This window comes from Kogia breviceps, chromosome 5 (genome assembly GCF_026419965.1).
Source record: "Kogia breviceps isolate mKogBre1 chromosome 5, mKogBre1 haplotype 1, whole genome shotgun sequence".
Classification (NCBI taxonomy): Eukaryota; Metazoa; Chordata; class Mammalia; order Artiodactyla; family Physeteridae; genus Kogia; species Kogia breviceps.
In genome coordinates this window covers 16,119,686-16,141,858 of record NC_081314.1, presented here as the reverse complement: position 1 = coordinate 16,141,858, position 22,173 = coordinate 16,119,686, and the positions used below count along the sequence as shown (strand labels likewise).

Below are 22,173 nucleotides of genomic sequence, written 5' to 3'. Positions count from 1 at the left end.
GGAATCAGCCATGGTTTTGTGTTTGTTTTTTTTCCTTCACACCTATTATAGCTTCAGGTTAAGGTGGGATAATCCATAATGTGTCCAAAAAGGAGAAAAAGGAGCAAAACAGCTCCTGCCCATCTGGGGCTGCTAGTAGGTTGGATCCACCTCCTACCCCCCGAGAGCTTCCTGCATGATATGGCCCAGCGGATCAGCACCTAGCATAGAACTGTGAACACAGTAGGTGTTTCCTGCCAGTAACGCTTAACAAAGCCCACTACTTATTTTCATGCATAATAAGGGGGTGCGTTGAAGTCTTTCTCAAAGTGCATGGCACAGTGTCGTTGTCAGTAGCCACTTTGTTATTAAAGTGCACACAAAGCAACTTGATAACCAGAAGGACATTCTCAAAAGTAACCAAGCTCATGGGTACAGAGAACAGATTGGTGGTTGCCAGAGGTAAGGGTGGGGATGGGAGAAATGGGTGAAGCGTTTGGTTTTTTAATGTAAATAGATTGAATTTTAAAAAATATAATAGTAGATTTTGTACTTATTTGAGGAATCTTAAGACATGCAAATGCCATGTCAGGAAGTGGTCATATTACTCATAGAGGAGTATATATAGGAGTGACAGGTATCTTTCTTCTGACAGACAGAATTATATAGGTGATTAACAGGAATCAGAAAGTTGATGTGACTTATCCGGCAGGATTTTCTGCAGATTCTGTTTATACTTTGAAAATTATCAGAATTCCTATTAAAATATAATTTAATAACGCAAATATAGGCATGATTCTTGAAACTTCTTTAATCCTTTCAGAATATGGCATTTCAGGCTGAACAAAAAATAAAAGCAGATATTTTACGAAGCTTGAGTACTGAACAGCTATTCCGGTTATTATCAGATTCAGATTTGAATGTGCTGATGAAGACATTGGGCCTTCTTAGAAATCTCCTCTCTACTCGCCCAGTAAGTAAAATCACCCAGGTTTCCAGATTAGCTACCCCTGCATATGCATCACAAAACATTGTCCTGCCTCTCTGCTCCCATCAACATCTGCCCAGAAGTGTGATTCAAATGCTGCCCCTTCCCAGAGAAGCCAGGAGTTGATGTTTAGACCTGTCACCTTCATAGGTGTTCTGGGAGCCGTTCCACCATATGGCCACCTGACCCTCCACTCCTGTACTGCCTGTCCTCTAGTTCCTCCGTACTGGATGGGAGTCTGCCTTGACTTGTTACTTGATTTTCACTTGATTTGCTGGCCAGGCTGGGTTTTCTCGTCTGCCTAAATCACTTATCTCTGGGGCCTCAGCTTCTTTCCCTTTAGAGACTCCTTCTCAGTGCTATTCCGTAAATACCTCCCTACCCCGCCCACATTAACTGGATTGACCTCTGAAAGCGTCAGCATGGAGAGCAGTGGACATGTGTCAGAGCAGGAGAGGCTGAGCCTTGGTGTGGGGTCTTTCTCGTTGTTCTCTAATGTTCCCCGAGCAACAGGGTCGGCGGCCTTCAGGCAGATAAAGAAATGTGGGTGGTTCCCTTCTCTGTTCCTCACTTGTTTTCTGAGTCTTCTCTGTACATTGTTTAACTTTTTGGAAGCCTTCTGTTCTTTTCTATGGTCTTTTTCTTTGTTCTCCAAATGATAATTGTGGGTTTCCCATTGTTTTGCAGCACATAGATAAAATAATGAGTACTCATGGAAAGCAAATTATGCAAGCTGTCACCCTTATTTTGGAAGGGGAACATAACATTGAGGTCAAAGAGCAGGTATGTGTTCCTTTTTTTTTTGTAGGAATATCTTCTGAGTGTGAGTACCAAGAGAGATCATAGTTAGGAGTCTCCTGAAATATTCAAGTCTGCAAAAGACAGGGTGCGAGATCAGAGGTGCTGTAGAGACAAGAAAGGTCTGAGGGGAGAGATCCTTCACCACCCCTTAAACTCTCTTCAAGAATTCCTCTCTTGGAATGGAAGAAAACATGACCAGAGTCTATACTTTTACCCTCTGTGTCACTCTATGTACATACTATTCGTCTCTACAGGGATGGCTACCTCTGACCATCCTAGAGTGAATCCTTTCTCCAGGATTCACTATTTCTAGCCCTCTATATCACCATACTCTGAATACAAATTCCTAAAGTTTCCTGATGAAATAATCCCTTATGCTGGAGACATCTTTTACTTCTTTATTCTCATGCTTCCCAGTTCCTTATTTCTATCCCATACCCCTACTTTCTGTTGTGTTTCAATAGGGCAAGTTTAAGGTAGGCATGAAAATACAGAGGCTATGCGTTCATCAGGAGACAGTTTGGGAATTACTTTTCTATCGTTCCAGGGATTTATTATAGGATTTTTAACATAGTATGTATTTTGTCATAAAAGGAAAAGTCACCTGCAAACTTAAATTTTTAACACAAGATCTGAGGTTACGGTAATACCAACTTTCTGACATAAATGTTGGCTACATGGGTGTGTTCATTTCACAGTTCATTGAGCTGTACGCTTATATATATGGAAGAAACTTGCCCAAGGTCATCGTGGAGAGTTGGACCCAAAGTCTAACTGCAGGGCCCACGCTCCTTATCCTCTGTGTTCCTGAGTTAGAGTAGTTCATCAGGCTTCAGGAGAACAGTCCAGGAAGCAAGAGTGGTAGGACTTGGGAGTTGTGTTGGAATTTGTGAGCAAAAAAAGGTGATCTATTTGACAAAAGTGCTTTTAAGATGGATGTTTTAGGTGATTTCTACTGAAATTCAGTAATAAACAACTATGTTTTTTTGATTGACAAAAATTTAACACAGAAAAACTATGATCTTGTAGGCATCACTGAAGAAATTAGGGTGAATGAGATTTGTTTCTGGAAGACAACAATAAAGAAGAGGCAGTGTTCAGAATAAACTATTCTACCTGGAGAGCATAGAAATTTGTTTATAAAGACAGCTCACTTAGATAGAATTGCACTAACTTGAAAAGCGAAGCAAGGTAGAAAGGCGAGGCAAGATTTGGATGAAGACAAAAGAAAAGGCCAACAACCATAGGGTGTTTTGGCAGGATACAGTGATACCCTCTCACAGATTTGGGTGATGGTCCAGAAGTAGGCAACTCTGGGGAGGCTTAAACTGTCTGGTTTTTAGCCAGAAGTTTAATTCTTCTCAAAAGTATCAAAAGATACATTCTTTTCTTCCTTTTTTATTGAGATACATTGATATACAATAAGATACATGTATTTAAAGCATACAGTGTGATAAGTTGACATATATATATATATATATATATATATATATATATATATATATATATACCATGAGACAATCACCATGATCAAGATGGCAAGCATATCTATCACTGTCCTTAGGTCAGGAACAAGACAAGTATTCCATTCTTACCACTCCTATACAACATCGTACTGAAACTGCTATCGAGTACAATAAGGCAAGAAATAGAAATAAAAGGCATACAGATTGAAAAGGAAGAAATAAAACTCTACCCAGACAACGTGAAAGTCTGTGTAGAAAATGTCATGGAGTCAAGCTAAAACTAGTCAGTGAGTTAACCAAGGGCACAAGAAGAATCAATTGTATTTTTATATACTAGCATGAACAAGTAGAAATTGAAATTAAAAACACTATCATTTACAATAGCTCAGAAAAAAATGAAACTATGTATAAGTCTCACAAATTATGTGCAGGATCTGTTTGCTGAAAACTATAAAACACTGATAAAGAAAGCAATCTAAGATCCTAATAGATATATACCATATTAAAATGTCATTATATATTACCCTTTACATAGGTTGTTGGATTCAATTTACTGAAATTTGGTGAGGAATGTTTCACATCTATATTCATGATATTGGTGAATAGCTTTCCTGTGATGTCTTTGTCTGGTTTTTGATACTGGAGTAATGTTTGCCTCGGGGAATGAGGTGGAAGTGTTCTCTCTTCAATTTTCTGCAAGAAAATTTGTGAAGAATTGGTCTTTTTTCTTTCTCAAATTATGGTGGTATGTACCAGTGAAGCCATCTAGACCTGGTGTTTCTTTTGTGGAAAGGTGTTTAGCTACAAATTCAATTTCTTTTATAGAAGTAGAACTATTCAGTTTATCTGTTTCTTCTTGAGTGAGCTTTGACATTATGTCTTTCAAGAAATTTGTCCATTTCATCTATGTTTTCAAATTTATTAACATAAAGTTGTTCAAAATATTCTCTTATGTTTTTAAGGTCTGTAGTATTCTTTGCAGTGAACTGTCTTTTGTACTTTATATTAGTAATTCCTTTTTTCCTGATTTAGTCTGTCTAGAGGTTTATCAATTTTATTGATCTTCTCCAAGAAGCAGCTTCAGTTTCATTGATTTTTTCCCCCCTTTTATTTTTCTATTATCTATTTCAGGGGTTGGCAAACTTTCTACAAAGGGCAAGACAGGTATTTTAAGTTTTGCAGGCTATAAACTCTGTAGCAACTTCTCAACTGTGCTTTTTTTTTAAAACATCTTTATTGGAGTATAATTGCTTTATAACAAAGTAAATCAGTTATACACATACATATGTTCCCATATCGCTTCCCTCTTGCGTCTCCCTCCCTCCCACCCTCCCTATCCCACCCCTCTAGGTGGTCACAAAGCACCGAGCTGATCTCCCTGTGCTATGCGGCCGCTTCCCACTAGCTATGTGTTTTATGATTGGTAGTGTATATATGTCCATGCCACTCTCTCACATTGTCACAGCTTACCCTTCCCCCTCCCCACACCCTCAAGTCTGTTCTCTAGTAGGTCTGCATCTTTATTCCCGTCTTGCCCCTAGGTTCTTCATGACCATTGTTTTTCTTTGATTCCATAGATATGTGTTAGCATATGGTATTTGTTTTTCTCTTTCTGACTTACTTCACTCTGTATGACAGACTCTAGGTCCATGCACCTCACTACAAATAACTCAGTTTCGTTTCTTTTTATGGCTGAGTAATATTCCATTGTATATATGTGCCACATCTTCTTTATGCATTCATCTGTGCTGTTCTAACCTGAAAGCAGGTATAGACAATGTGTAAGCACGTAGACGTGGCTGTCTTCCAGTAAAACTTTATTTACCAAACCAGGCATTGGGTTGGGTTGTAGTTGGCCCACAGGCCATAATTTGCCAATCATTACCTCTATATCATTGATTCCAGTTGTTCATGTGAGTGTGTGTGTGTGTTGCTTTTATCTCTGCTCCCTAGCTCATGTGTTAAATTGGCTTGGCCCATGAACTAAATCAGTCTCTTTAAGATTTGGTTTCTTGTCTCCTCAGAATATTTACAGTAGGAGTACGTGGGCTTCAAAGCAGAACTCTAGGTCACTCAGCCATGCTGGACAAGCCTGAGGATGCATAGGTGTATTCTAACACTCCAAGAAGGGGAATCACTTGCCTATCTTGCTGGCCTAGGCTATTCTGAGGACTGTTTCCTGAAATCCCCCCTTATACCCACTGTCTTAGTAGGTAAGAGAGGGGTAGTTCTTCCCTAGGTGAGTCTAAATTCTTTTCCGTGGTTAGAGTCCAAATCTGTTTTTCCCCCTTGCTTTCCCCTCAGTCCTGAAAAATTCAAGGGTGTTGTGCATGTCAAGACTTCTGACAGGCTCACCATTTGCTGGATCACTGTGAAATCTGATGTCTTCCTCAGATCGTCTCTCTCCCACTTCTGGGTCATATCAAGGTCTCCTCTTCATGATTTAAGTACCTTGGAATGAGTAGTCCCCCAGTGCCTTGGATCGTAAATTGCATTTTCTGTTTCCTGTATCCTAGAGGCAACCTTTTTTGGTTCAAACGTCAGGACTCACTCCTTAATAATCTAGTTACTGCAGTGCTATAATCTAGGAAAAATAAGATCACACACCCTTTAAGATATCTGAGGGTTTGGGCCATAGTAAGAAAACATTCTCCTCAGTTAGCTATAACCTGCAAGCTTTTTTTTTCTTTTAAACATCTTTATTGGAGTATAACTGTTTTACAATGGTGTGTTAGTTTCTGCTTTACAACAAAGTGAATCAGTTATACATATACATTTGTTCCCATATCTCTTCCCTCTTGCGTCTCCCTCCCTCCCCCCCTCCCTATCCCACCCCTCTAGGTGGTCACAAAACACAGAGCTGATCTCCCTGTGCTATGCGGCTGCTTCCCACTAGCTATCCACCCTACATTTGGTAGTGTATATATGTCCATGCCACTCTCTCACTTCGTCACAGCTTACCCTTCCCCCTCCCCATATCCTCAGGTCCATGCACTAATTAAGCTTGCAGGTTTGTGGTAGGACGGGAATAAAACACAAACCTGCAAGCTTAATTAGCTTAAGTCTAGTGAAGAGAAAGGTTAAAATTGGAAAAAATTATTTGAATCCAGGCACCGTCCCCACCTCTCATCACTTTCTTGGAGTAATTCCTTACTCTGCTCCTGGACTCAGTGTCACTTCCTCCAAGAAGCCTTCCCCGACCCTTGCGTTATCACACAAATGCACTTAGTACTTTCTCAGTTCTGTTGCACCACAGTGAAATGTAATTGTGTGCTGGCTTTGGAGTTAGGGAGAGTGTCTTATTCCTGTCTCAGCCTGTTGCCCAGTGGAGTGGGCGGAGTGCATGCACATTATAGGTGCTCGGCCAATGTTTGTTGAACTGCTAGGGCTGTCACTGGCTCAGTATCCCTGTCACCATCCATTCACTTTTACCTTAATCCTTGCCTCTTGCTGGTCTGGCTATGAGAATGTAACAGCCAACAAGAACAGTCTTTTCCTCCAGTACCAGCGTGGCGATTGTCCTCATGATAGACTGTCCTGCCAGCTGGCACAGGCTCCCTCTAACCTCCACATTAGGCCAGCCTGGACTAAGCTCCTTCACACGTTTTGCTTCCCTTTCTGTTCCTCCAGTAGGGTTCAAAAAAGTCAAGAGGTCCTCATTGCATGTGGCTAGTGGACAGGGATCCAGAAGGTCATGAGCTTGGAAGCAAGTGGTATTTAAAAGGGGAGGTAGGGGGGAGTTATAACACCTTTCAAGTTTCTACCAAAGAGACTACCTCTTTGAAGAAACCTTGTGGGTTAGTAGCAAGAGCTTCTCTTAAAAATGAAATTTTCAAGAAAATAATAATAAATTACATTTTCCCTTTGATTTATGTGATAGCATGAACTATGGCTGCCTTTGCCTAGCAGGGATGGTTTATGCCCAGAAAGAAGCCACTGAAACATTTGGGTTCTCTTTTACCTAAGGCAGACTTTCCTTAGGTGTGGTTACTTTCATTGGCAATGATGTTATGAGATAAGAACTCAGGGCATTCAGAGTGGAACCTGTGAGAATCCATGTACTTCAGATGGGAAATTGCCTAAGTTCTTGAGAGAGCTTGAGTCTGGGGACTTCCGAGCTTTCCTGATCTCTGGCCCTTTGTTTTTTTCCAGACACTGTGCATCCTAGCCAACATAGCAGATGGGACAACGGCAAAAGAACTTATTATGACCAATGATGACATCCTGCAGAAAATCAAGTATTACATGGTAGGCCTTTGTCCCTTTCATGGCTCTACACTAGCTGCACATTAGAAGGCAAGCACTGTAGCACTGTTAGCTCAAAACAGATTGTGCAGAGATTAAACAAAGAATAGACTCCTCTGTAACAGATTCCAGAAACTCTTCCATCCTGAAGGAAAAAATGACACCAAGCTCTTGAAGCTTGTGCCATTCCCCACCCTATCGTCTGATTGCCTTCCTCTTACACAGTGACAACTTGGGCTCTTGGCCTTCTCTCAGTGCCCCCAAAGCTTCCCTCTCAAAGCTTCAGTCCTATGCGGATGAACCCTCTAGCCTCTGGTATCTCTGGCTCTTGTTCTTTGACCATTCTGCTTTCAATCACAATCTGCTACCTACTTGCAAACACCTCAGCCACCTACTGCCATGGCCATACCCGGGATCTTGTCATCACCAGAATCTGCCCATTGCCAAAATTTGGAAATCAAACATCCCTCCTCTTTTCATTCTGTTGGTGTCTCCTAACAAAACCCTAATCGTGGATGAACCTGTCTTCTCTTTGCCTCCTTGTCAGAGTTAACAACTGCAGAGAAAGGCACAGAACCGGGCTGACTGGTTTCATGTTAAATTCACATTTACAAAACCCACATGGGCACTCAGCACTGCCTGGTACCCTCCTGTGATTCTCCAATAAGCTGGTGCCTCCATTCTCCAGAAAAATAGGTTCTTACTTTCTCCTCATTCTTTAAACCTCACCTCTTATCTCCCTCATCACTCTTAGTGCTGACCTCACCTTTTGTTTTACTAAGAGACTAGAAGCCAAAATCCTTCAGCAGTTCCCTATTACACCTTGAATAAAATCCATCCCCCCTTTTGATGGCCTGTGGAGTCCTACATGACCTGACTCATCTGTATCCCCCAACTTCTCTCATTCCCGCCTTCCCTTTCACTGACCTCTTTCCGCTCCTGGAAGAGGCCATGTGTGTTCTTTTCTGCCTCAGAACCTTCACACATGCTGGCTTCTCTGCCTGGAATACTGTTCTCCCCATGGGATGCCTTCTCGCCTCTCAGATCTTAGCTCTGCTAACACTTTCTTATGGACTCTCATCTGCGTGGGTTATTCTTTGTTACTGCATAATTGAGTGAAGTACTCCCTTCAGAGCACTTAGCTCAATTATCGCAACATATAGTTGTTTGTGTGCCTACTGACTGTAAGCTCCCTGAGGGTAAGGACTGTATCAGTTCTGTGCACAATTGTATATCCATCACCCTGTACAGTGCCTGGCCTTTAGTATATGCTTAGTAAGTATTTGTTGAATGAAAACCATACTGCTTCAACCAGGAACTCCCTTATCTTTCCAATACCAGATCCACATAGTATCTCTGTAATCTTCTGAAAGTTTCTCTGGACTTCCCATACCCATTGAGGTACACCTATCTCTCTGCTGCTGTTCAGAGCCAGACTTAAAAGCATCTTCTGCACGTGCTGTCTGCTTCCTCACCACTAAATTCACTCTTTAGCCCACTTCATCTGGCCTCCAACCCCATTGCTCAACTGAAACTGTTCTGGTTAAGGTCACCAGTGACCTCCTGTTATGCCAAGTCCAAAGGATGGTTTTCTCTCCTCAACTTTCCACACTTATAGTGAATTTCAGCACAGCTGTTTCCTCCTCCTGGAAACATTCTTTTTCTCTTGGCTTCCATTCCATTATGCCTCCCTGCTTAGCCCTGGACTTTTATCTTTTCTCTCCCACATATACTCTTGAGATTGATGGTTCATACGCTTTGTTGCATGGTGGAGGAATCTTTCAAAGACTGTTGCCTTGCCCCTTTCCTCCCAAGGTTCTGATTTAATAGTTCTGGAGTATAGCCTGGGCATCAGTGTTTTCTTTTACAGTTCCCCAGGTGGTTCTTAGGTATAGCCAGAGCTGAGAACCACTGGTTTAGGGAATCTCATCCACTCCCATGGCTTTTACTGTCATCTCTATTCTTTGTTTGGTTTCTGGGCTCCAGTTCAGTAGTCAATTTTGATAAATAGATTAGGCATTATCTTATTTACATTGTCATGGTATCAAGCAATACAAAACACAACCACAATAATGGTTACTGGCCTTCAGAAGCCATGACAACAAGCTTCCCTGATGGTGTCTACAGCTTTACAAATGCTGGTTCTTTTCTTAGTGGGTGGGAGAGGGTAGGGGAGCAAGGTCCAAGGGTCACACGGAGCATATTCTCCAGCCTAGACCTCTCTTCTGAACTCTGGACTCGTATATCTTCCTGCTTACTCAGCATCTCTCTGTGGCTGTCTGAAGCCTCTTGAAGTTGGTGATTAAAAATCGATTCTTAGGGCTTCCCTGGTGGCGCAGTGGTTGAGAATCCGCCTGCCGATGCAGGAGACACGGGTTCGTGCCCTGGTCCGGGAAGATCCCACATGCCGCGGAGCAACTAAGCCCGTGAGCCATGGCCGCTGAGCCTGTGCGTCCGGAGCCTGTGCTCCGCAACGGGAGAGGCCACAACAGTGAGAGGCCCGCATACCGCAAAAAAAAAAAAAAAAAAAAAAAAAAAATCGATTCTTAGATATCTCCCCTAAACCTAAATTTCTCCCCTCCTCACCTTTTCCATCTGAGTAGAGTGGCTCCGCCATCTACCCATTGCTCACACCAAGGAGTCAGTCTTTATTTCTCCAGCTCCTTCATCTTGTAATCCAATTTATCAGTAGGTCCTGTTAGCCTGGCCCCTAGCCGCTCTGGATGCTGTTGACTTCTTTCTGTCACCCCTGCTCTCACCCTAGTTCAAGCCATAGCCTCTCATACCTGATTGACCATAACAGCCTCCCAGACACCTCAGCACTGTCGCTCCAGTCCCTTCAGCCTGGGTGACCTTCTAAAAATGTAAATCAGGTGTTGTCCCCCCACTGCTTAAATCCTTCAGGGCTTCCTGTCAACTCAGAATGAAATCAGTCCTTACTCTGGCCCGCCAGAGCCTACAGTTTAGCCGGGCCTACAATTTAGCCATGACTACATCTCTGAACTAATGTTACTCTACTTTTCCTTCTCAATATGCATAAGCTCTACAGTTTCTTCTTACCTCAAGCCTTTTTGCAGACTTTTCCCTCTTCTTGGTACCTCTTGCTCTTTGTACACCTGGCACCTTCCTGTTCTTCCTATTTTTTGTTCTTCCTCTGTATAAACATTGCCATCTTCAAAGAGATCTTTTCTTTCACTTAAAATTAGGTTCCCACCCCCCAACCCTCCAGTTTTCCCTATCACAGCAATTTGTTTCCTCAAAAAATGTTTATTGAGTGAAGGATGGATGAACTTATATGTAGTAAATACTGTTGTATTATAAATAAGTTCATTTATTCAACAAATACTCATTGCTGGCCTGATGCTGGGAGCAGATGACACATTTTATTCTGTTTTGTCTTAGTGGAGCCCCAACTGGACAGCTCTCTAAAAGTCTTGGCAGGTAGGAGGGAAAAAGAATCACCAACCGTAGAATTCTAATGAAGGAAGGCGTGTGCTTTTCTTTGTCTCTGCTTAGTTCAGATATAGTTCCACATGACAAGACGAGTCTGTCTCAGCCTTCAAGAAACTGTTGAGCATATATCGTGTCATGGTATTTCACAGATATGCATAAGTTATTTAAGTGTAGTGGGGACTTTCTTTTTTTAATTGACCAATTAAAAAATCATCTGTAACACAGAGATCAGACTTGTGGTTGCCAAGGGGGAGGGGGGAGAGGGAGGGATGGACTGGGAATTTGGGTTGGTAGGTGCGAACTACTACATTTAGAATGGATAAACAACAAGGGCCTACTGTATAGCACAGGGAACTATATCCAGTCTCCTGGGACAAACCATAATGGAAAAGAATATTAAAAAAAGAATGTATATACATGTATAAGTGAGTCACTTTGCTGTACAGCAGAGATTGGCACCGCATTGTAAATCACCTGTACGTCCGTTAAAAAAAAAATCATCTGGAAAGATTGTTTTACCACTGGGTCCTCTTTCATTTAGGAGAAAGCACTGTATGTGGATAAATAATAACTTTAAGCAAAAACGGTTGTAAGTATACATAAAGAGAAATAAGCAAGAAGTGTGTTTCAGGAGAATAGGAGGCTCCTTAAGAACAGTCGAGACTTAGGCAAGTTTTTTGTGATGTGCCTATGGAAGCAAGAGCGCTTTGAATCAGATAATCAGTAGCCAACAAGATGAACACTGAGCGCACATCCATTCAGTTGATTGGCCCTGAATGCTTCCTGCTGTAGAGAAAGCATAGACTTGTCATATGCCAGTGTTCCTGTGTGCATGGGTTGAGTGATAAATTGCAGACTGCACCTGTGGCCCTGGAGGGGTTTTGTCTGGGCCAGCCAGAGGGTTTCCAAAATTTGAGTGTGAATGTCTTTTGGCAAGGCTTCACTCTCCAGTGTGCCGGATTTCCTACCATTCTCTTGTCTTTCGCCCAACCTGTTCACCCATTAGTACTAATTTTGTGGCCCCTCAAGACGTTTGGGTTTGAGGTCCCTACTTCAAACTTTTAGGCTATTGGAATTGCCTGTGGTACATTACCAAAAATTAACGTCAAATGAGATTACCTCTATTTTTGTTTCCTTTTCTGCATCAAATAGGGTCATTCACATGTCAAATTGCAGCTTGCTGCTATGTTTTGTATATCAAACCTCATATGGAATGAAGAGGAAGGTAAGAGATTGGTGAGATTTGTTCTGAAGAAAATTATGGGAAGGAAGGTCTTGCACAGGAAAGGCATCAGGTGCCCCTGAAATCCTGGGTAGAGGCACCACTCATTGGCCCCCAAGCCCCCAACCGTGTCACCTTGGTATGAATGAGAATCCATGGGTCTAGTTAACACTGAGCCCCACTGTGGAGTCAGCACTGTTCCAGATTACTGAACGTGAGGGTGGAGGAGACCCTAGGGAAGTGAGTGGCAGTCCTTGTCCTTGAGAGGGCTGAGGAGGAGGAAGGTGAGATGCACTTGAAGGAGCTGAGAGGTGAGGGTGGGCGTGGGCAGGAGGGCCGGCCTTTCCCGGGGCAGCACGTAGGAGGACGACCGGCAGATAAGCTTAATGGACAGGGGTGCTTTGGTGAGAAGGGAGAAATACACTGTGCCTGGTGGAGCAGCCAGTCTGTGAGGAGGCCCCTATAGCTCTCCACCTTGACTGTGCATTAGAATCACCCAGGGATTTTTGCACCAGCCAGTTAAATCAGAATCTCTGGGGGTGGTCTGCAGACATAAGTGTTTTTTTTAATTCCCCAGGTGATTCCAATGTACAGCTAAGGTAGTGAACACATGCAGGAGAGCCGTGGGTCTCAGTGCTGGGTTGGCTGCATGAGAGTCACCTGAGGAACTGTGTAAAATGCAAATTTCTGGGCTCTACCCCTAGAGATTCTGCTGCGCTGAGTCTCACGGAGGTCAGTGCATGAGTGAGTCACTGTGGGCTTTTCGCGGGGGAGGAAAGAATCCAGGAGAATTATCCTCCTTAGCACTGTGTCCAGAACAAAGTGGAAGGAGACAAAACTGCACTCAGCGTGCAGGCTGAGAGACCAAGTAACAGCCGGGTACCAGGGAAACAAGCTGCCCTCAAGGAGGTCCTAGTCTAGTTGGAAGATAGAACACAGCAGTGCGGAGTTGGAACTGCCACATGCTAAGAGGTAGCAGGAAGTGCTGGGAGGTCAGAGGAGGGTGGAAGAGAATGGAAGGGGAGAACAAGACTGGTTTGGAGTAGGAAGAGCCTGGCTAAGTATGTCCAGAAAGAAGTGATGAAGATGGGGCCTGATGGCAGGGCCTTGTGCCAGGCCGAAGAAGCTGACCTTGACCCTGTGGTCCATGGAGAAATTAATCCAGCAGCAGAACCCCGGATGGACTGCAGGAAGGAGGGTCAAGAGGCAGAGAGACCAGTTAGAACACTGTTGGAGAATCCGAGCATGAGGGGATCTGGCTGCACTGGGGAGAGTGGAGGGTGAGGGGGTGGAAAGGGAGAGGGCAGAAGACACTGGTAAGGCTCCAGATTGTTGGCTGTACATTAAGGAGAGCAATTGCCTGGGCCATGTTCCCAGTAACCTGCTAGCTTTCATCTCTCAGGCTCACAAGAACGCCAGGATAAATTACGAGACATGGGCATCGTAGATATTCTGCACAAACTGAGTCAGTCACCAGATTCAAATCTTTGTGACAAGTGAGTATCAAAGTAAAAGGGCCTTGCTTTGGGGTATGTTGCATTCTTTTATGACAGGGTTTGAATTGCTTAGTAAGTCACATAGCCAAACTCAAAATCTTTTAAATTCTTGGATTCCCTTTTTAATAATCTGTGAGTCAACTGTGTGACATTTGAGTAAGAGATAAACTAATAATTAGCAGATTATTAAAGATTCTCATCTTACTCTGAACTGACAGGAGCCCAGGCCACCTTCGTGGTACTCTGGAGAGGATCCAGAGGTCATTCCCTTTCAGCCCCTCGATCATTAGAATAGAAATGCGTGTGGCCTTTTGGAGAGCAGAAACGAAGGCCAATTATAAAAACATTCATTAGCTCAGAACCTCACTGAGCGCCTGCCTTGTGCCAGCCTGGCCTGGCTGCTGGGGATGCAGCAGTGACCACTGAGTCCCTGTCCTCAGAGAACTCGCCTTTTCTGGGTGAGGCGAGAGTCATAGTCAGAGACCCCTCTAAGCTCAGGATAGCCAAGACTGTTTTTCCTGGCTGTGGACCCTTCTTATGACACAGCCTTCGTTTTCCAGCTCACTTTCATTCTCCACACTCGTGAGCAGGCCTCAGAGTGCTCCATGGTCTGGCTCTGCCTTCCTTGTGCCGCCCCCTCCGCCGTGCCCACCCTGTGCTCCAGCCACACCTGCCCTCTTACAGTATCACACCTTCAGGCGTCTACACCTTCTGTCCCATCTGATTTGCCATCCCAGTCCCCTCGCCTCTGAATCCCCATTCATTCAACAAATATATATATTTTTTAATACCAACCTCTACCAGGCATCGTTTCAGGCATCGGAGGTATAAGGGTGAATAAAATTGGTGACATCCTGGCCCTCATGTAACTTACATTCTAGTACAGAAGACAGACAATCAGCAAATGAGTATGTACTATGATAGCAGATAATGAGAGGTACTGCGAAGGTATAAGCAAGGGTGAGGGAACGGAGAGTAAGAAAGCTTCTCCGAGGATGTGACATTTGATCAAAGACCTAGGTGAGATGAGAGAGTCTTCCAGGCAGATGCTTAGAATAGTATTCCAGACAGGGGACAGTGGGTTCAAGGCCCTGAGGCAGGAATGAGCTTGAATGTTCAAGAAACAGCAGGAAGACCAGTGGGGCTGGGGGATGAGCGAGGGGGAGGGTGGTAAGAAGCGGGCCCAGGAGGCGGTGGGGGCAGCTGAAGAGCCTTGTAGACTGTGGCCAGGACTTTGGATTTTATCCGGATTTTAACAGGAAGTCAGTCATTAGAGAGTTTTGAGCAGACGAGACAGTATCTGATTCAAAGTTTTAAGAGATGGCTCTGGTGGCTGTGTTGAGAACGGTCTGTAGTAGGGCAGGAATGGAAGCAGGGAGACCAGCGAAAGGCCATTACAGTCGTGTTAGATAAGAGAGGAGGGGGTGGTGCTGGGAGTATTGAGAAGGGGTTGGATTCAGGATTCAACCTAAAGGTAGAGCCAACAGGTTTGCTCCTGGGTTTGATGTAGGATGTTAAAGACAGAGAGGAAAGGAGAATGCCTAGAGTTTTAGCCTGAGCAACTGAATAGAGGGTTTAACAAGATGGTCATTTGCCAAGATGGTAAGGAATAGAAGAGAAGTGGGTGAGGGTAGGGGGAATCAAGAGTTCTTGTTTGGTGTGCTGACTTTTGGATGCTATTAGATATCCAAGGGACTCGGGAGAGTGGGGCTGAAGATATGAATTGGGATGGTATATAAAGCCCTGGAGCTGGCTGAAGTCACTTAGGGAGAATAAACGAGAGGAGAGAAGACAGGAGGGCTAAGGACCATGCTCTGGGACACCCCTCCGCCACCTTTAGGGGAAGATGAAGAAGGCCCAGCAACGGAGCAGGAAGAACAACCGGTGAGGCAGGCAGAGACCTGGGCACATAGGTGTCCTGAAAGCAAGGGCGGAGGACGCCTGGACAACGGCCATCCGTCCTTCAAAACTCAAATCAGGTTGTCACCTCCGTGGAAAAGTCTTCCTGGATCCTTCTGCACCCTGGCCCGCAGGCCTTGCTGTGGACCCCTCTGTGCTCCCATAGGACACAACACATGGTGTTATGGCTATCAGCTTGCTTATCTGCTCCACAGAAGGGAAGAGGCACTTGTTTAATTGTTCCTCCAGTGAATGGCTGGGCCAGATGGAGCACAAAGAGCTGGGCCCCTCCTCCCTGAAGCTTGCCATCCAGTGGGTTAAAGACAAATCCCCGAATAACTGCAGCCCAACCTGCTGCTCAGATGAGTGTTCCATCAAAGGCAAGTCAAGGCCGGCCACACGCTGAAGGTGGGATTTGAGCTGTACCTTGAGGACGGGAACCTTCATGTCTACCTCCACAGCAGTAGTAACAGCTGCTGGCTTAAATGACAGGCTCTGTCAGCCCATCTCTTCTGGCCAAGAGCCAGACTATTCCCTGGGTTTCTTTTCTTGTGTTTGTTCAGAAATTAAAATAGTTCTGCTTAAAATCATCTCTGGGATGAGCTGGAAAGAGGCCTCACCAGCATGAAGTGGGATAGTTTTAAGCCCTGGCCTGCATTGCTTAGACCAATCTGGTACTGTTTCCCCAATTTCTATGGCACATACGTTGTCAGCAGTTCTTAAACCCCATTAAAAGGGTCAAGGTCTGAGCTACTCTACCTTAGTCCATTTAAGGAAAGGTGACCTTGCCTACAAAACCATCCATCTGAAAGACTCCTTAGATATTAATAGATAGCAGAAAGATAATGAGGGCACAGTCTCTGAGGTCCGATATAATCAGGTATAGCCAAACCCTTAGAAAGATCCAGAAGGAGTCTGAATTGACGATTTGAAAGAGTAATACAGAATTTCGATCAAGACCCTCATGTGGGCTTTCCCACCATAGTAAAGTCTGCTACCTAAAGACAACATCTTTCAGGTTCTTTGTCTTTAAGGCTTTGTGATCCTTTGACTTTCAGACACTTACAGATGAGGAGCTATTGCTAACTAGGCCTCTCCACCCCAGCCTCAGAGGGCCTCAGGTTTGTGAAGTTATGGTCAATAAGAGGTAGCCTGTGGCATTATTCATAAACTTATTTCCTAACAAAACGACCTTGTAGAACCCAACTTGCTCATAACTTGGAGTGGTCTGTATGGAGCTTTCTGTTCTGATGAACTGGACTATTTGCAACTATCATCCTTATAGAGTCTTAAATAATTGCAAGAATATCCCTTAGCACACCTCTTTTTTAAAGCTGTAGATTGTATCCATTACTGCAGCAAAGAAACTGCGCTTGAGTCCAGCTTATCGCGGCCCAGTCTGCTTTGGTATACTTCCATCAGCTAATAGTAACAGAAAAATTTAACCTTTTCTTTCCATAACTTAGAAGGGGAGATCATTGCCAAAACCTGACTTCCTAACTTCCACAGTTGCAGCCTTTACCAAATCATGATGGGAGAGTAAAGGAGGCCTTCTCAGTCCCAGCTCAAAGGAAGGCACTTTAATAAGGATCAGGATAGGTTAAGGCATTGACCACATTGCACCTTTTCCTCTCCAGCTAGCTAATTTTTTCCCTAATCACTGTAACAACCCACATCCCACATCAGTCAGTGTTATCAGGCATAATGAGAAGAATGGGATAAAATTATAACCTCCCTTCCTCAGTTCTGAGGCATTTGAACCACCAGACAGCCTCATCCCAGGAGCTCTTTGCCCCACCCACGCACCTTCTAATCAGCCCCTACCTACCTCTTCCCGGGTCAGTGTTCCTCTTAGCTTCCCAGAACCCTAAGTGTCGTCCCCAGTGTCCTGCAGCACTAGATAAAACCTTCATGGCAATAGGAGAAAGTCAAGAATCCCAGATCCATCACAACTATATGCCAGCGACAAAGGAAAATTATAGAATGTCACTGGGTTGCAGCAGCTATAAGGACAAGAGCAGGACCACAGGAAGAGGATGTAGCCAGCATGGGTTTGACGTGCGTGCTGACCACAGATCTCTGCCCTTTACAGATGTCCCACTGGGCTTACCCCAGTTCCCTTGGGGGACCTACCTTTTTAGACTTTCCCAGCTACCATCTTTGAACCATGGGCTTTTTACCTTAATTATACTTCTGAGATGATGGCTAACAGGAACTTTGTGATTGCAGGGCAAAGATGGCACTGCAGCAGTACCTGGCGTGATGGGAACGCCCTGGGCGCCTGTGAGCATCCCACATCCTTGTTAAAGGAAGTACAGGAACTAGCCTCATTTGATTCCTTCTATTTGCACAAGTCACCTTGGACTGCAGGGAGCTGTTTTGCAAAAGCAATTTGGTAGGCTTAGATCTCAAATTCACCTTGAGAACATTTTTTTTGAGGTAGTAATTTCCTCAGAGGACTATTGTGTTTTGTTTTGTTTCTTTCTGAGCTACCTGGACTCTTTATTAGAACAATCAATTATTTTCCTTTGGACCTACAATTTTTTGCCTATGCTGCAGCCACTTTGTGAGTGAGAATGGCTCTGTGTGTGTGTGTGTGTGTGTGTGTGTGTGTGTGTGCGCGCACGCGCGCACGCACGTGCGTGCACGTGGGTCAGGATGAATGGACGTGTGTGTGTGAGGGATACCTCAAAGTTTTCTTTTCTTATTTTGTGTGAAAATCTCTTTTCTACAGATTTTCCAGGGTTTAAGCATTGCTTGCTGTATAAAAATCTTTACTGAATTATATACAGTTTGAATGAAATGTTATTTTAAAAACAAAACGATTGTTAAGTGTTCCATAAAGGTTATGTTGGATTTTGGTCAGATGAATATTTGTAAGTAAAAAAATATATGCATTTCTGAACCTCAACTTACATAGATTTTCTTTATAAAAAACAAAAAAAGAAAAAAACAAAACGAAAAGTTTGGCTATAGTTGGCCTGAATAACAGGCACGATATATGGTGCTGTGCAAAATAGTAAGCTAGCATCTTATACTGCCGTCAATATCAGCAGGTACAGAGCCTCTTTTCAGCCTAATTCAATAAGCTCTCAGGCTTCCAAGTCAGATGGACAGGGTGGAGTGGAGTGAGGCGACAAATACACCATAGGTTTTTTGAAACATCAAAGGGAAGTATAACTACTGATAGTGAAAGCCCAGCCATGACTGGTGGGCCATGCTTGGCAGGAACTGGGCACCGAGAGCCTCCCAACTGCCCTAAATCCTGTCACTGGTATAGCAGTATATGGCAGGATTTAGAACCAGTCATGGAACCTTAAGCTCCAACTAAAGTAGGTCATCACTTCGTGGAAACAAAGTCTGATCACCTTGTGCTTCCTGAAACAGCATATATCACTGTGAAACTAAAGAACGTCCTACAGATGCATCTGTAGGAAGAAGCAAAGAACAGGATAGTTTAGAAAGCTGTTTTTCTCTTGGCTATACTCAGCAAATTCTATATACTTGTCACTCAGGACTGCTATTCAGTGTGCTTTTGTAAAATGAGATGGAAATTTTAGTAAGCGACGCGGCTAAGATTTTTTCCTGCATGAAGCCCAAAGCACTGACGTTTGAGAGAAGGGAAGGCGGTCTCCCCAGGAGGACCGCAGATGACCGCCTTTTCCAGCCACGACTGCTTAGCCCTTCGGCAGCCCTCAGCTTGGCACACGCTCCAACTTCTGGGTCCGCTTCAAGGTGAACTCAGCGAGGTTGCTCTTGACTGTTTGAAGGTACAACCAGCCTCGCTTTTCCCTTTGCTCTGCGAAGTTCAAAGGCACCGTGGCCAGGAAGCGAGGTCTGCGGCCCAGAAGCTTAGCCGTGAGTGCGTGCACCCGATGGGTGCCCCAGCCCACCAGCCACTCCCGACGGGGCACCCATCACGAACCTGCTCCTTCCCTGGAAGAGTTAAATATGTTTGATTGCAAATGAATGTTTTTAAAGTGTATTTAATGCCGGTTTTTTTCTGTTCTCAACACGACCCACCCAAGATTCAAACACAGAGATTTCCAAGTTGTTATTTTTTCAGAACATTACCAATTTAAAAATGTGTCACGACAGGAACTTGGGTTTTGTGCAACCATCAGAGTGCTAATGTGCAGAAGCCAGTGTAAAGAAAATGGAGTGTATTGGGGGAAGAGCCTTATTTGGGCCCACTCATTGACATTTCTAGTACCGGGAAAATATCCTTGGTTGGCATTTGTAACACAAAACACTATAGAGTTGGTATTTAAAGTACCAGGTAAATATAAATAAACCAATAATGAATTGCTGAGACAATCTTGAGCCCAGATAGCATTGGAAAGTGGAAAGCCCAATGAAATGACACTTTCACACTTAAACTCTGTGGATAAATCTTGCCTGTGGCTATAAACAGATGGTCAAAGAAAAAGTGCTTTACTATGATTAACTTTTCTGAGTTGAATGAAGGAAAATGTATTTATTAAAACAAAGCTGTTTGCTGCTTTATGCAGGTGCAGTGTTCAGTCAGCAAGGAAGTGGGAGGAATGGGACGTGGTCTTGTGTTTCCACCCAAGTTCTTAACTAAGCTTCTCGCTCTCTCTAATACTGCATTCTGTTTCTCCTTTTGTGCCCTGATTGTAACCCAAAATTTATGAACTAGAAAAGAATGTCCAATTTAATAAGTTGCATTTTTTTCCTTAAGCACTTTATGCAGAACAATACATGTTCTTCTGGTAGTGTTTGGATAATATGATTTTAACACATGCTAATAAAAGCCAAGAAAAAAGCATGGCAACTTCTAAAAAGGAGTCTGTTTTCCAAATACCTAGAACATTAGGAAACGTTAGAAGATGATGTGTACTGGCTTTCGGAACCTGAGATTCTTGGTGAATGAGAGGCTGGGAAGTGACTCTGCATTTCAGAGTGGGAGCCAGCGCCCTAGGGTAAGTGCAGCTTCCGGGGGCCTCTGCAGCGGTCTGCGACCCCCTCTTCCTGGTCTTTACAGGTGGCCGCTTCCAGCCACCAGGACTCCCCGCTCCATCCTATGCCACCCCTCCCCTGCCACCACCCACTGGACTCAGGCCCAGAGCTTGGCAAATGACCATCTGCACAGGCGCCCTGCATTTACTGGGCACCGCCTTCTCTTCCCCATCTCTGAAATGTAGGGACGCACCTCCTGTCTCTTGGCCTCACTAGAACTGGAGAGAGAACCAAGGGCGCCTGCCCTAGAGCGTGGGGGGAAGATGGTGAGGTGATTCCCCCGCCACAGGGGAAACTTGGAAGAGGGGACGGACCCCAGATCCTGCCGGAGAGCCGACGGGAAGGTTCCGGACACCTCGCCACCTGGGATAGGGGCTGGTGCTTTCCCAGTCCTGCTCCTTTGCACTGACCTTCCCTGGTTGCTGGGCAGGGAGGTATGTGTCAGTTCCCAGCACGAGGGAAGTTTTGTTCCATGACCTGGCCTCAGGGAAAGCGGAAGGAGCCCCCGCCAAGGCCACACTGGGACCCACCGAGCCACCTTCCTCCGTCTCTCCCTGCAGCCCTGGCTGAGTGGAGGGCCTGAGCCAGTCAAGCCGCATCCTTCACTTCGTGGGGCTAGGCCTGCCCTCCACCCTGTCAGGCACTCACACCCAGGAGAAGCCTTAACGCCTAAAAAATGGCGCCCATCCTGCAGGCCCAGGGTCTCTGCCAAGGAGTTCCGTCCTCAGACAGTGAGCAGACATTTCAGCCTTCCTCCAGATGGCTGCCAGCTGGGTGTACCCCCAGCAGTTCATTCAGAGCCACACAGCACTTCTCTTCCTCCCCCTCTGCCCTAGCCCCATTCCTTCCGCCAGGAATCTTCTGGACTCTGAGAAAAGAAGCGCCCTACCGTGCAACAGAAAGAAGGAGCGTGTCTTCACACCTCCCACCCCAGCCCTATCACCTAGCGTCCCTCCTGCTTTCCCCGTCCCAGCCCTGCCACCCCCAGCCGCTTCCTGGGGAGGCTGAAAGGTCATCACAGACACCAGCACACACCGGCCAGCTTCCCCACCTGCTCTTCTCTGTCCCCTGCTTTCAGAGGCCTTGGTCACTCCATTTATCACCTCTCATCTCTCCAGCGGTGGGAGTTTGGCTTCCCAGCTTCTGGGGAGACTAGATAGCTGTCAGCTGGGTGTACCCCAAGCGGCTCATTCAGAGCCACACAGCGGTGTGGAAGACCAGGCGTCGGGCTCTATTGCCAGCTCTGAGGTGAACACAGGCCAACCGAGTCCCCGTCTCGAGGCCACTCACAAAGGGAGGAGCACAGCCCCATGGTGGGCTGTGTGCCGGGGGACCTGGAACACTAGATTCAACTCTCCTGACGGACTCCGTCAGGGCGGGTCCCACCGGGTGCTTCTCACAGAGGCCTGTGCCCATGCGCTGAGCACAGCGGGCGGGCGCATTTCCATCTAGAGGTGACACGAGGTCATGGGAAGTGCAGCCACCCACCCGCTGTCTCAGGCCACCCGGTGTCCCCACCTTCTGCAGCCTGACTCATCCTGTCCCCGGTGCCAGCACGGAGGACCTCATGCTACAGGCTGGAGGAAAGAGTAGTGCATCCGTAAAGGACAGTCTTCTGGGAGCTAACTGCCCGTTTAAAGGGCT

General features: G+C 45.2%; 1 protein-coding gene across 7 annotated transcripts in view; it reads left to right on the top strand.

Annotated features, from left to right (window-relative positions):
- ARMC8 (armadillo repeat containing 8) overlaps positions 1–20,354 on the top strand; it is a 103,907-nt gene extending 83,553 nt beyond the window's left edge. For 3 of the 7 annotated variants that reach the window (XM_059065176.2, XM_067033717.1, XM_067033716.1), the window contains 6 exons: positions 803–952; positions 1,655–1,750; positions 7,387–7,482; positions 12,085–12,157; positions 13,557–13,650; positions 17,779–20,354. In XM_059065176.2, the coding sequence (XP_058921159.1) occupies positions 803–952; positions 1,655–1,750; positions 7,387–7,482; positions 12,085–12,157; positions 13,557–13,650; positions 17,779–17,812 (543 nt within the window). In that variant the 3' untranslated portion in view covers positions 17,813–20,354. The remainder of the gene's footprint in view (positions 1–802; positions 953–1,654; positions 1,751–7,386; positions 7,483–12,084; positions 12,158–13,556; positions 13,651–17,778) is intronic. The other 4 variants (XM_067033715.1, XM_067033720.1, XM_059065178.2 and 1 more) reach the window with 3 other exon arrangements.
- The last annotated feature ends 1,819 nt before the right edge of the window (positions 20,355–22,173 follow it).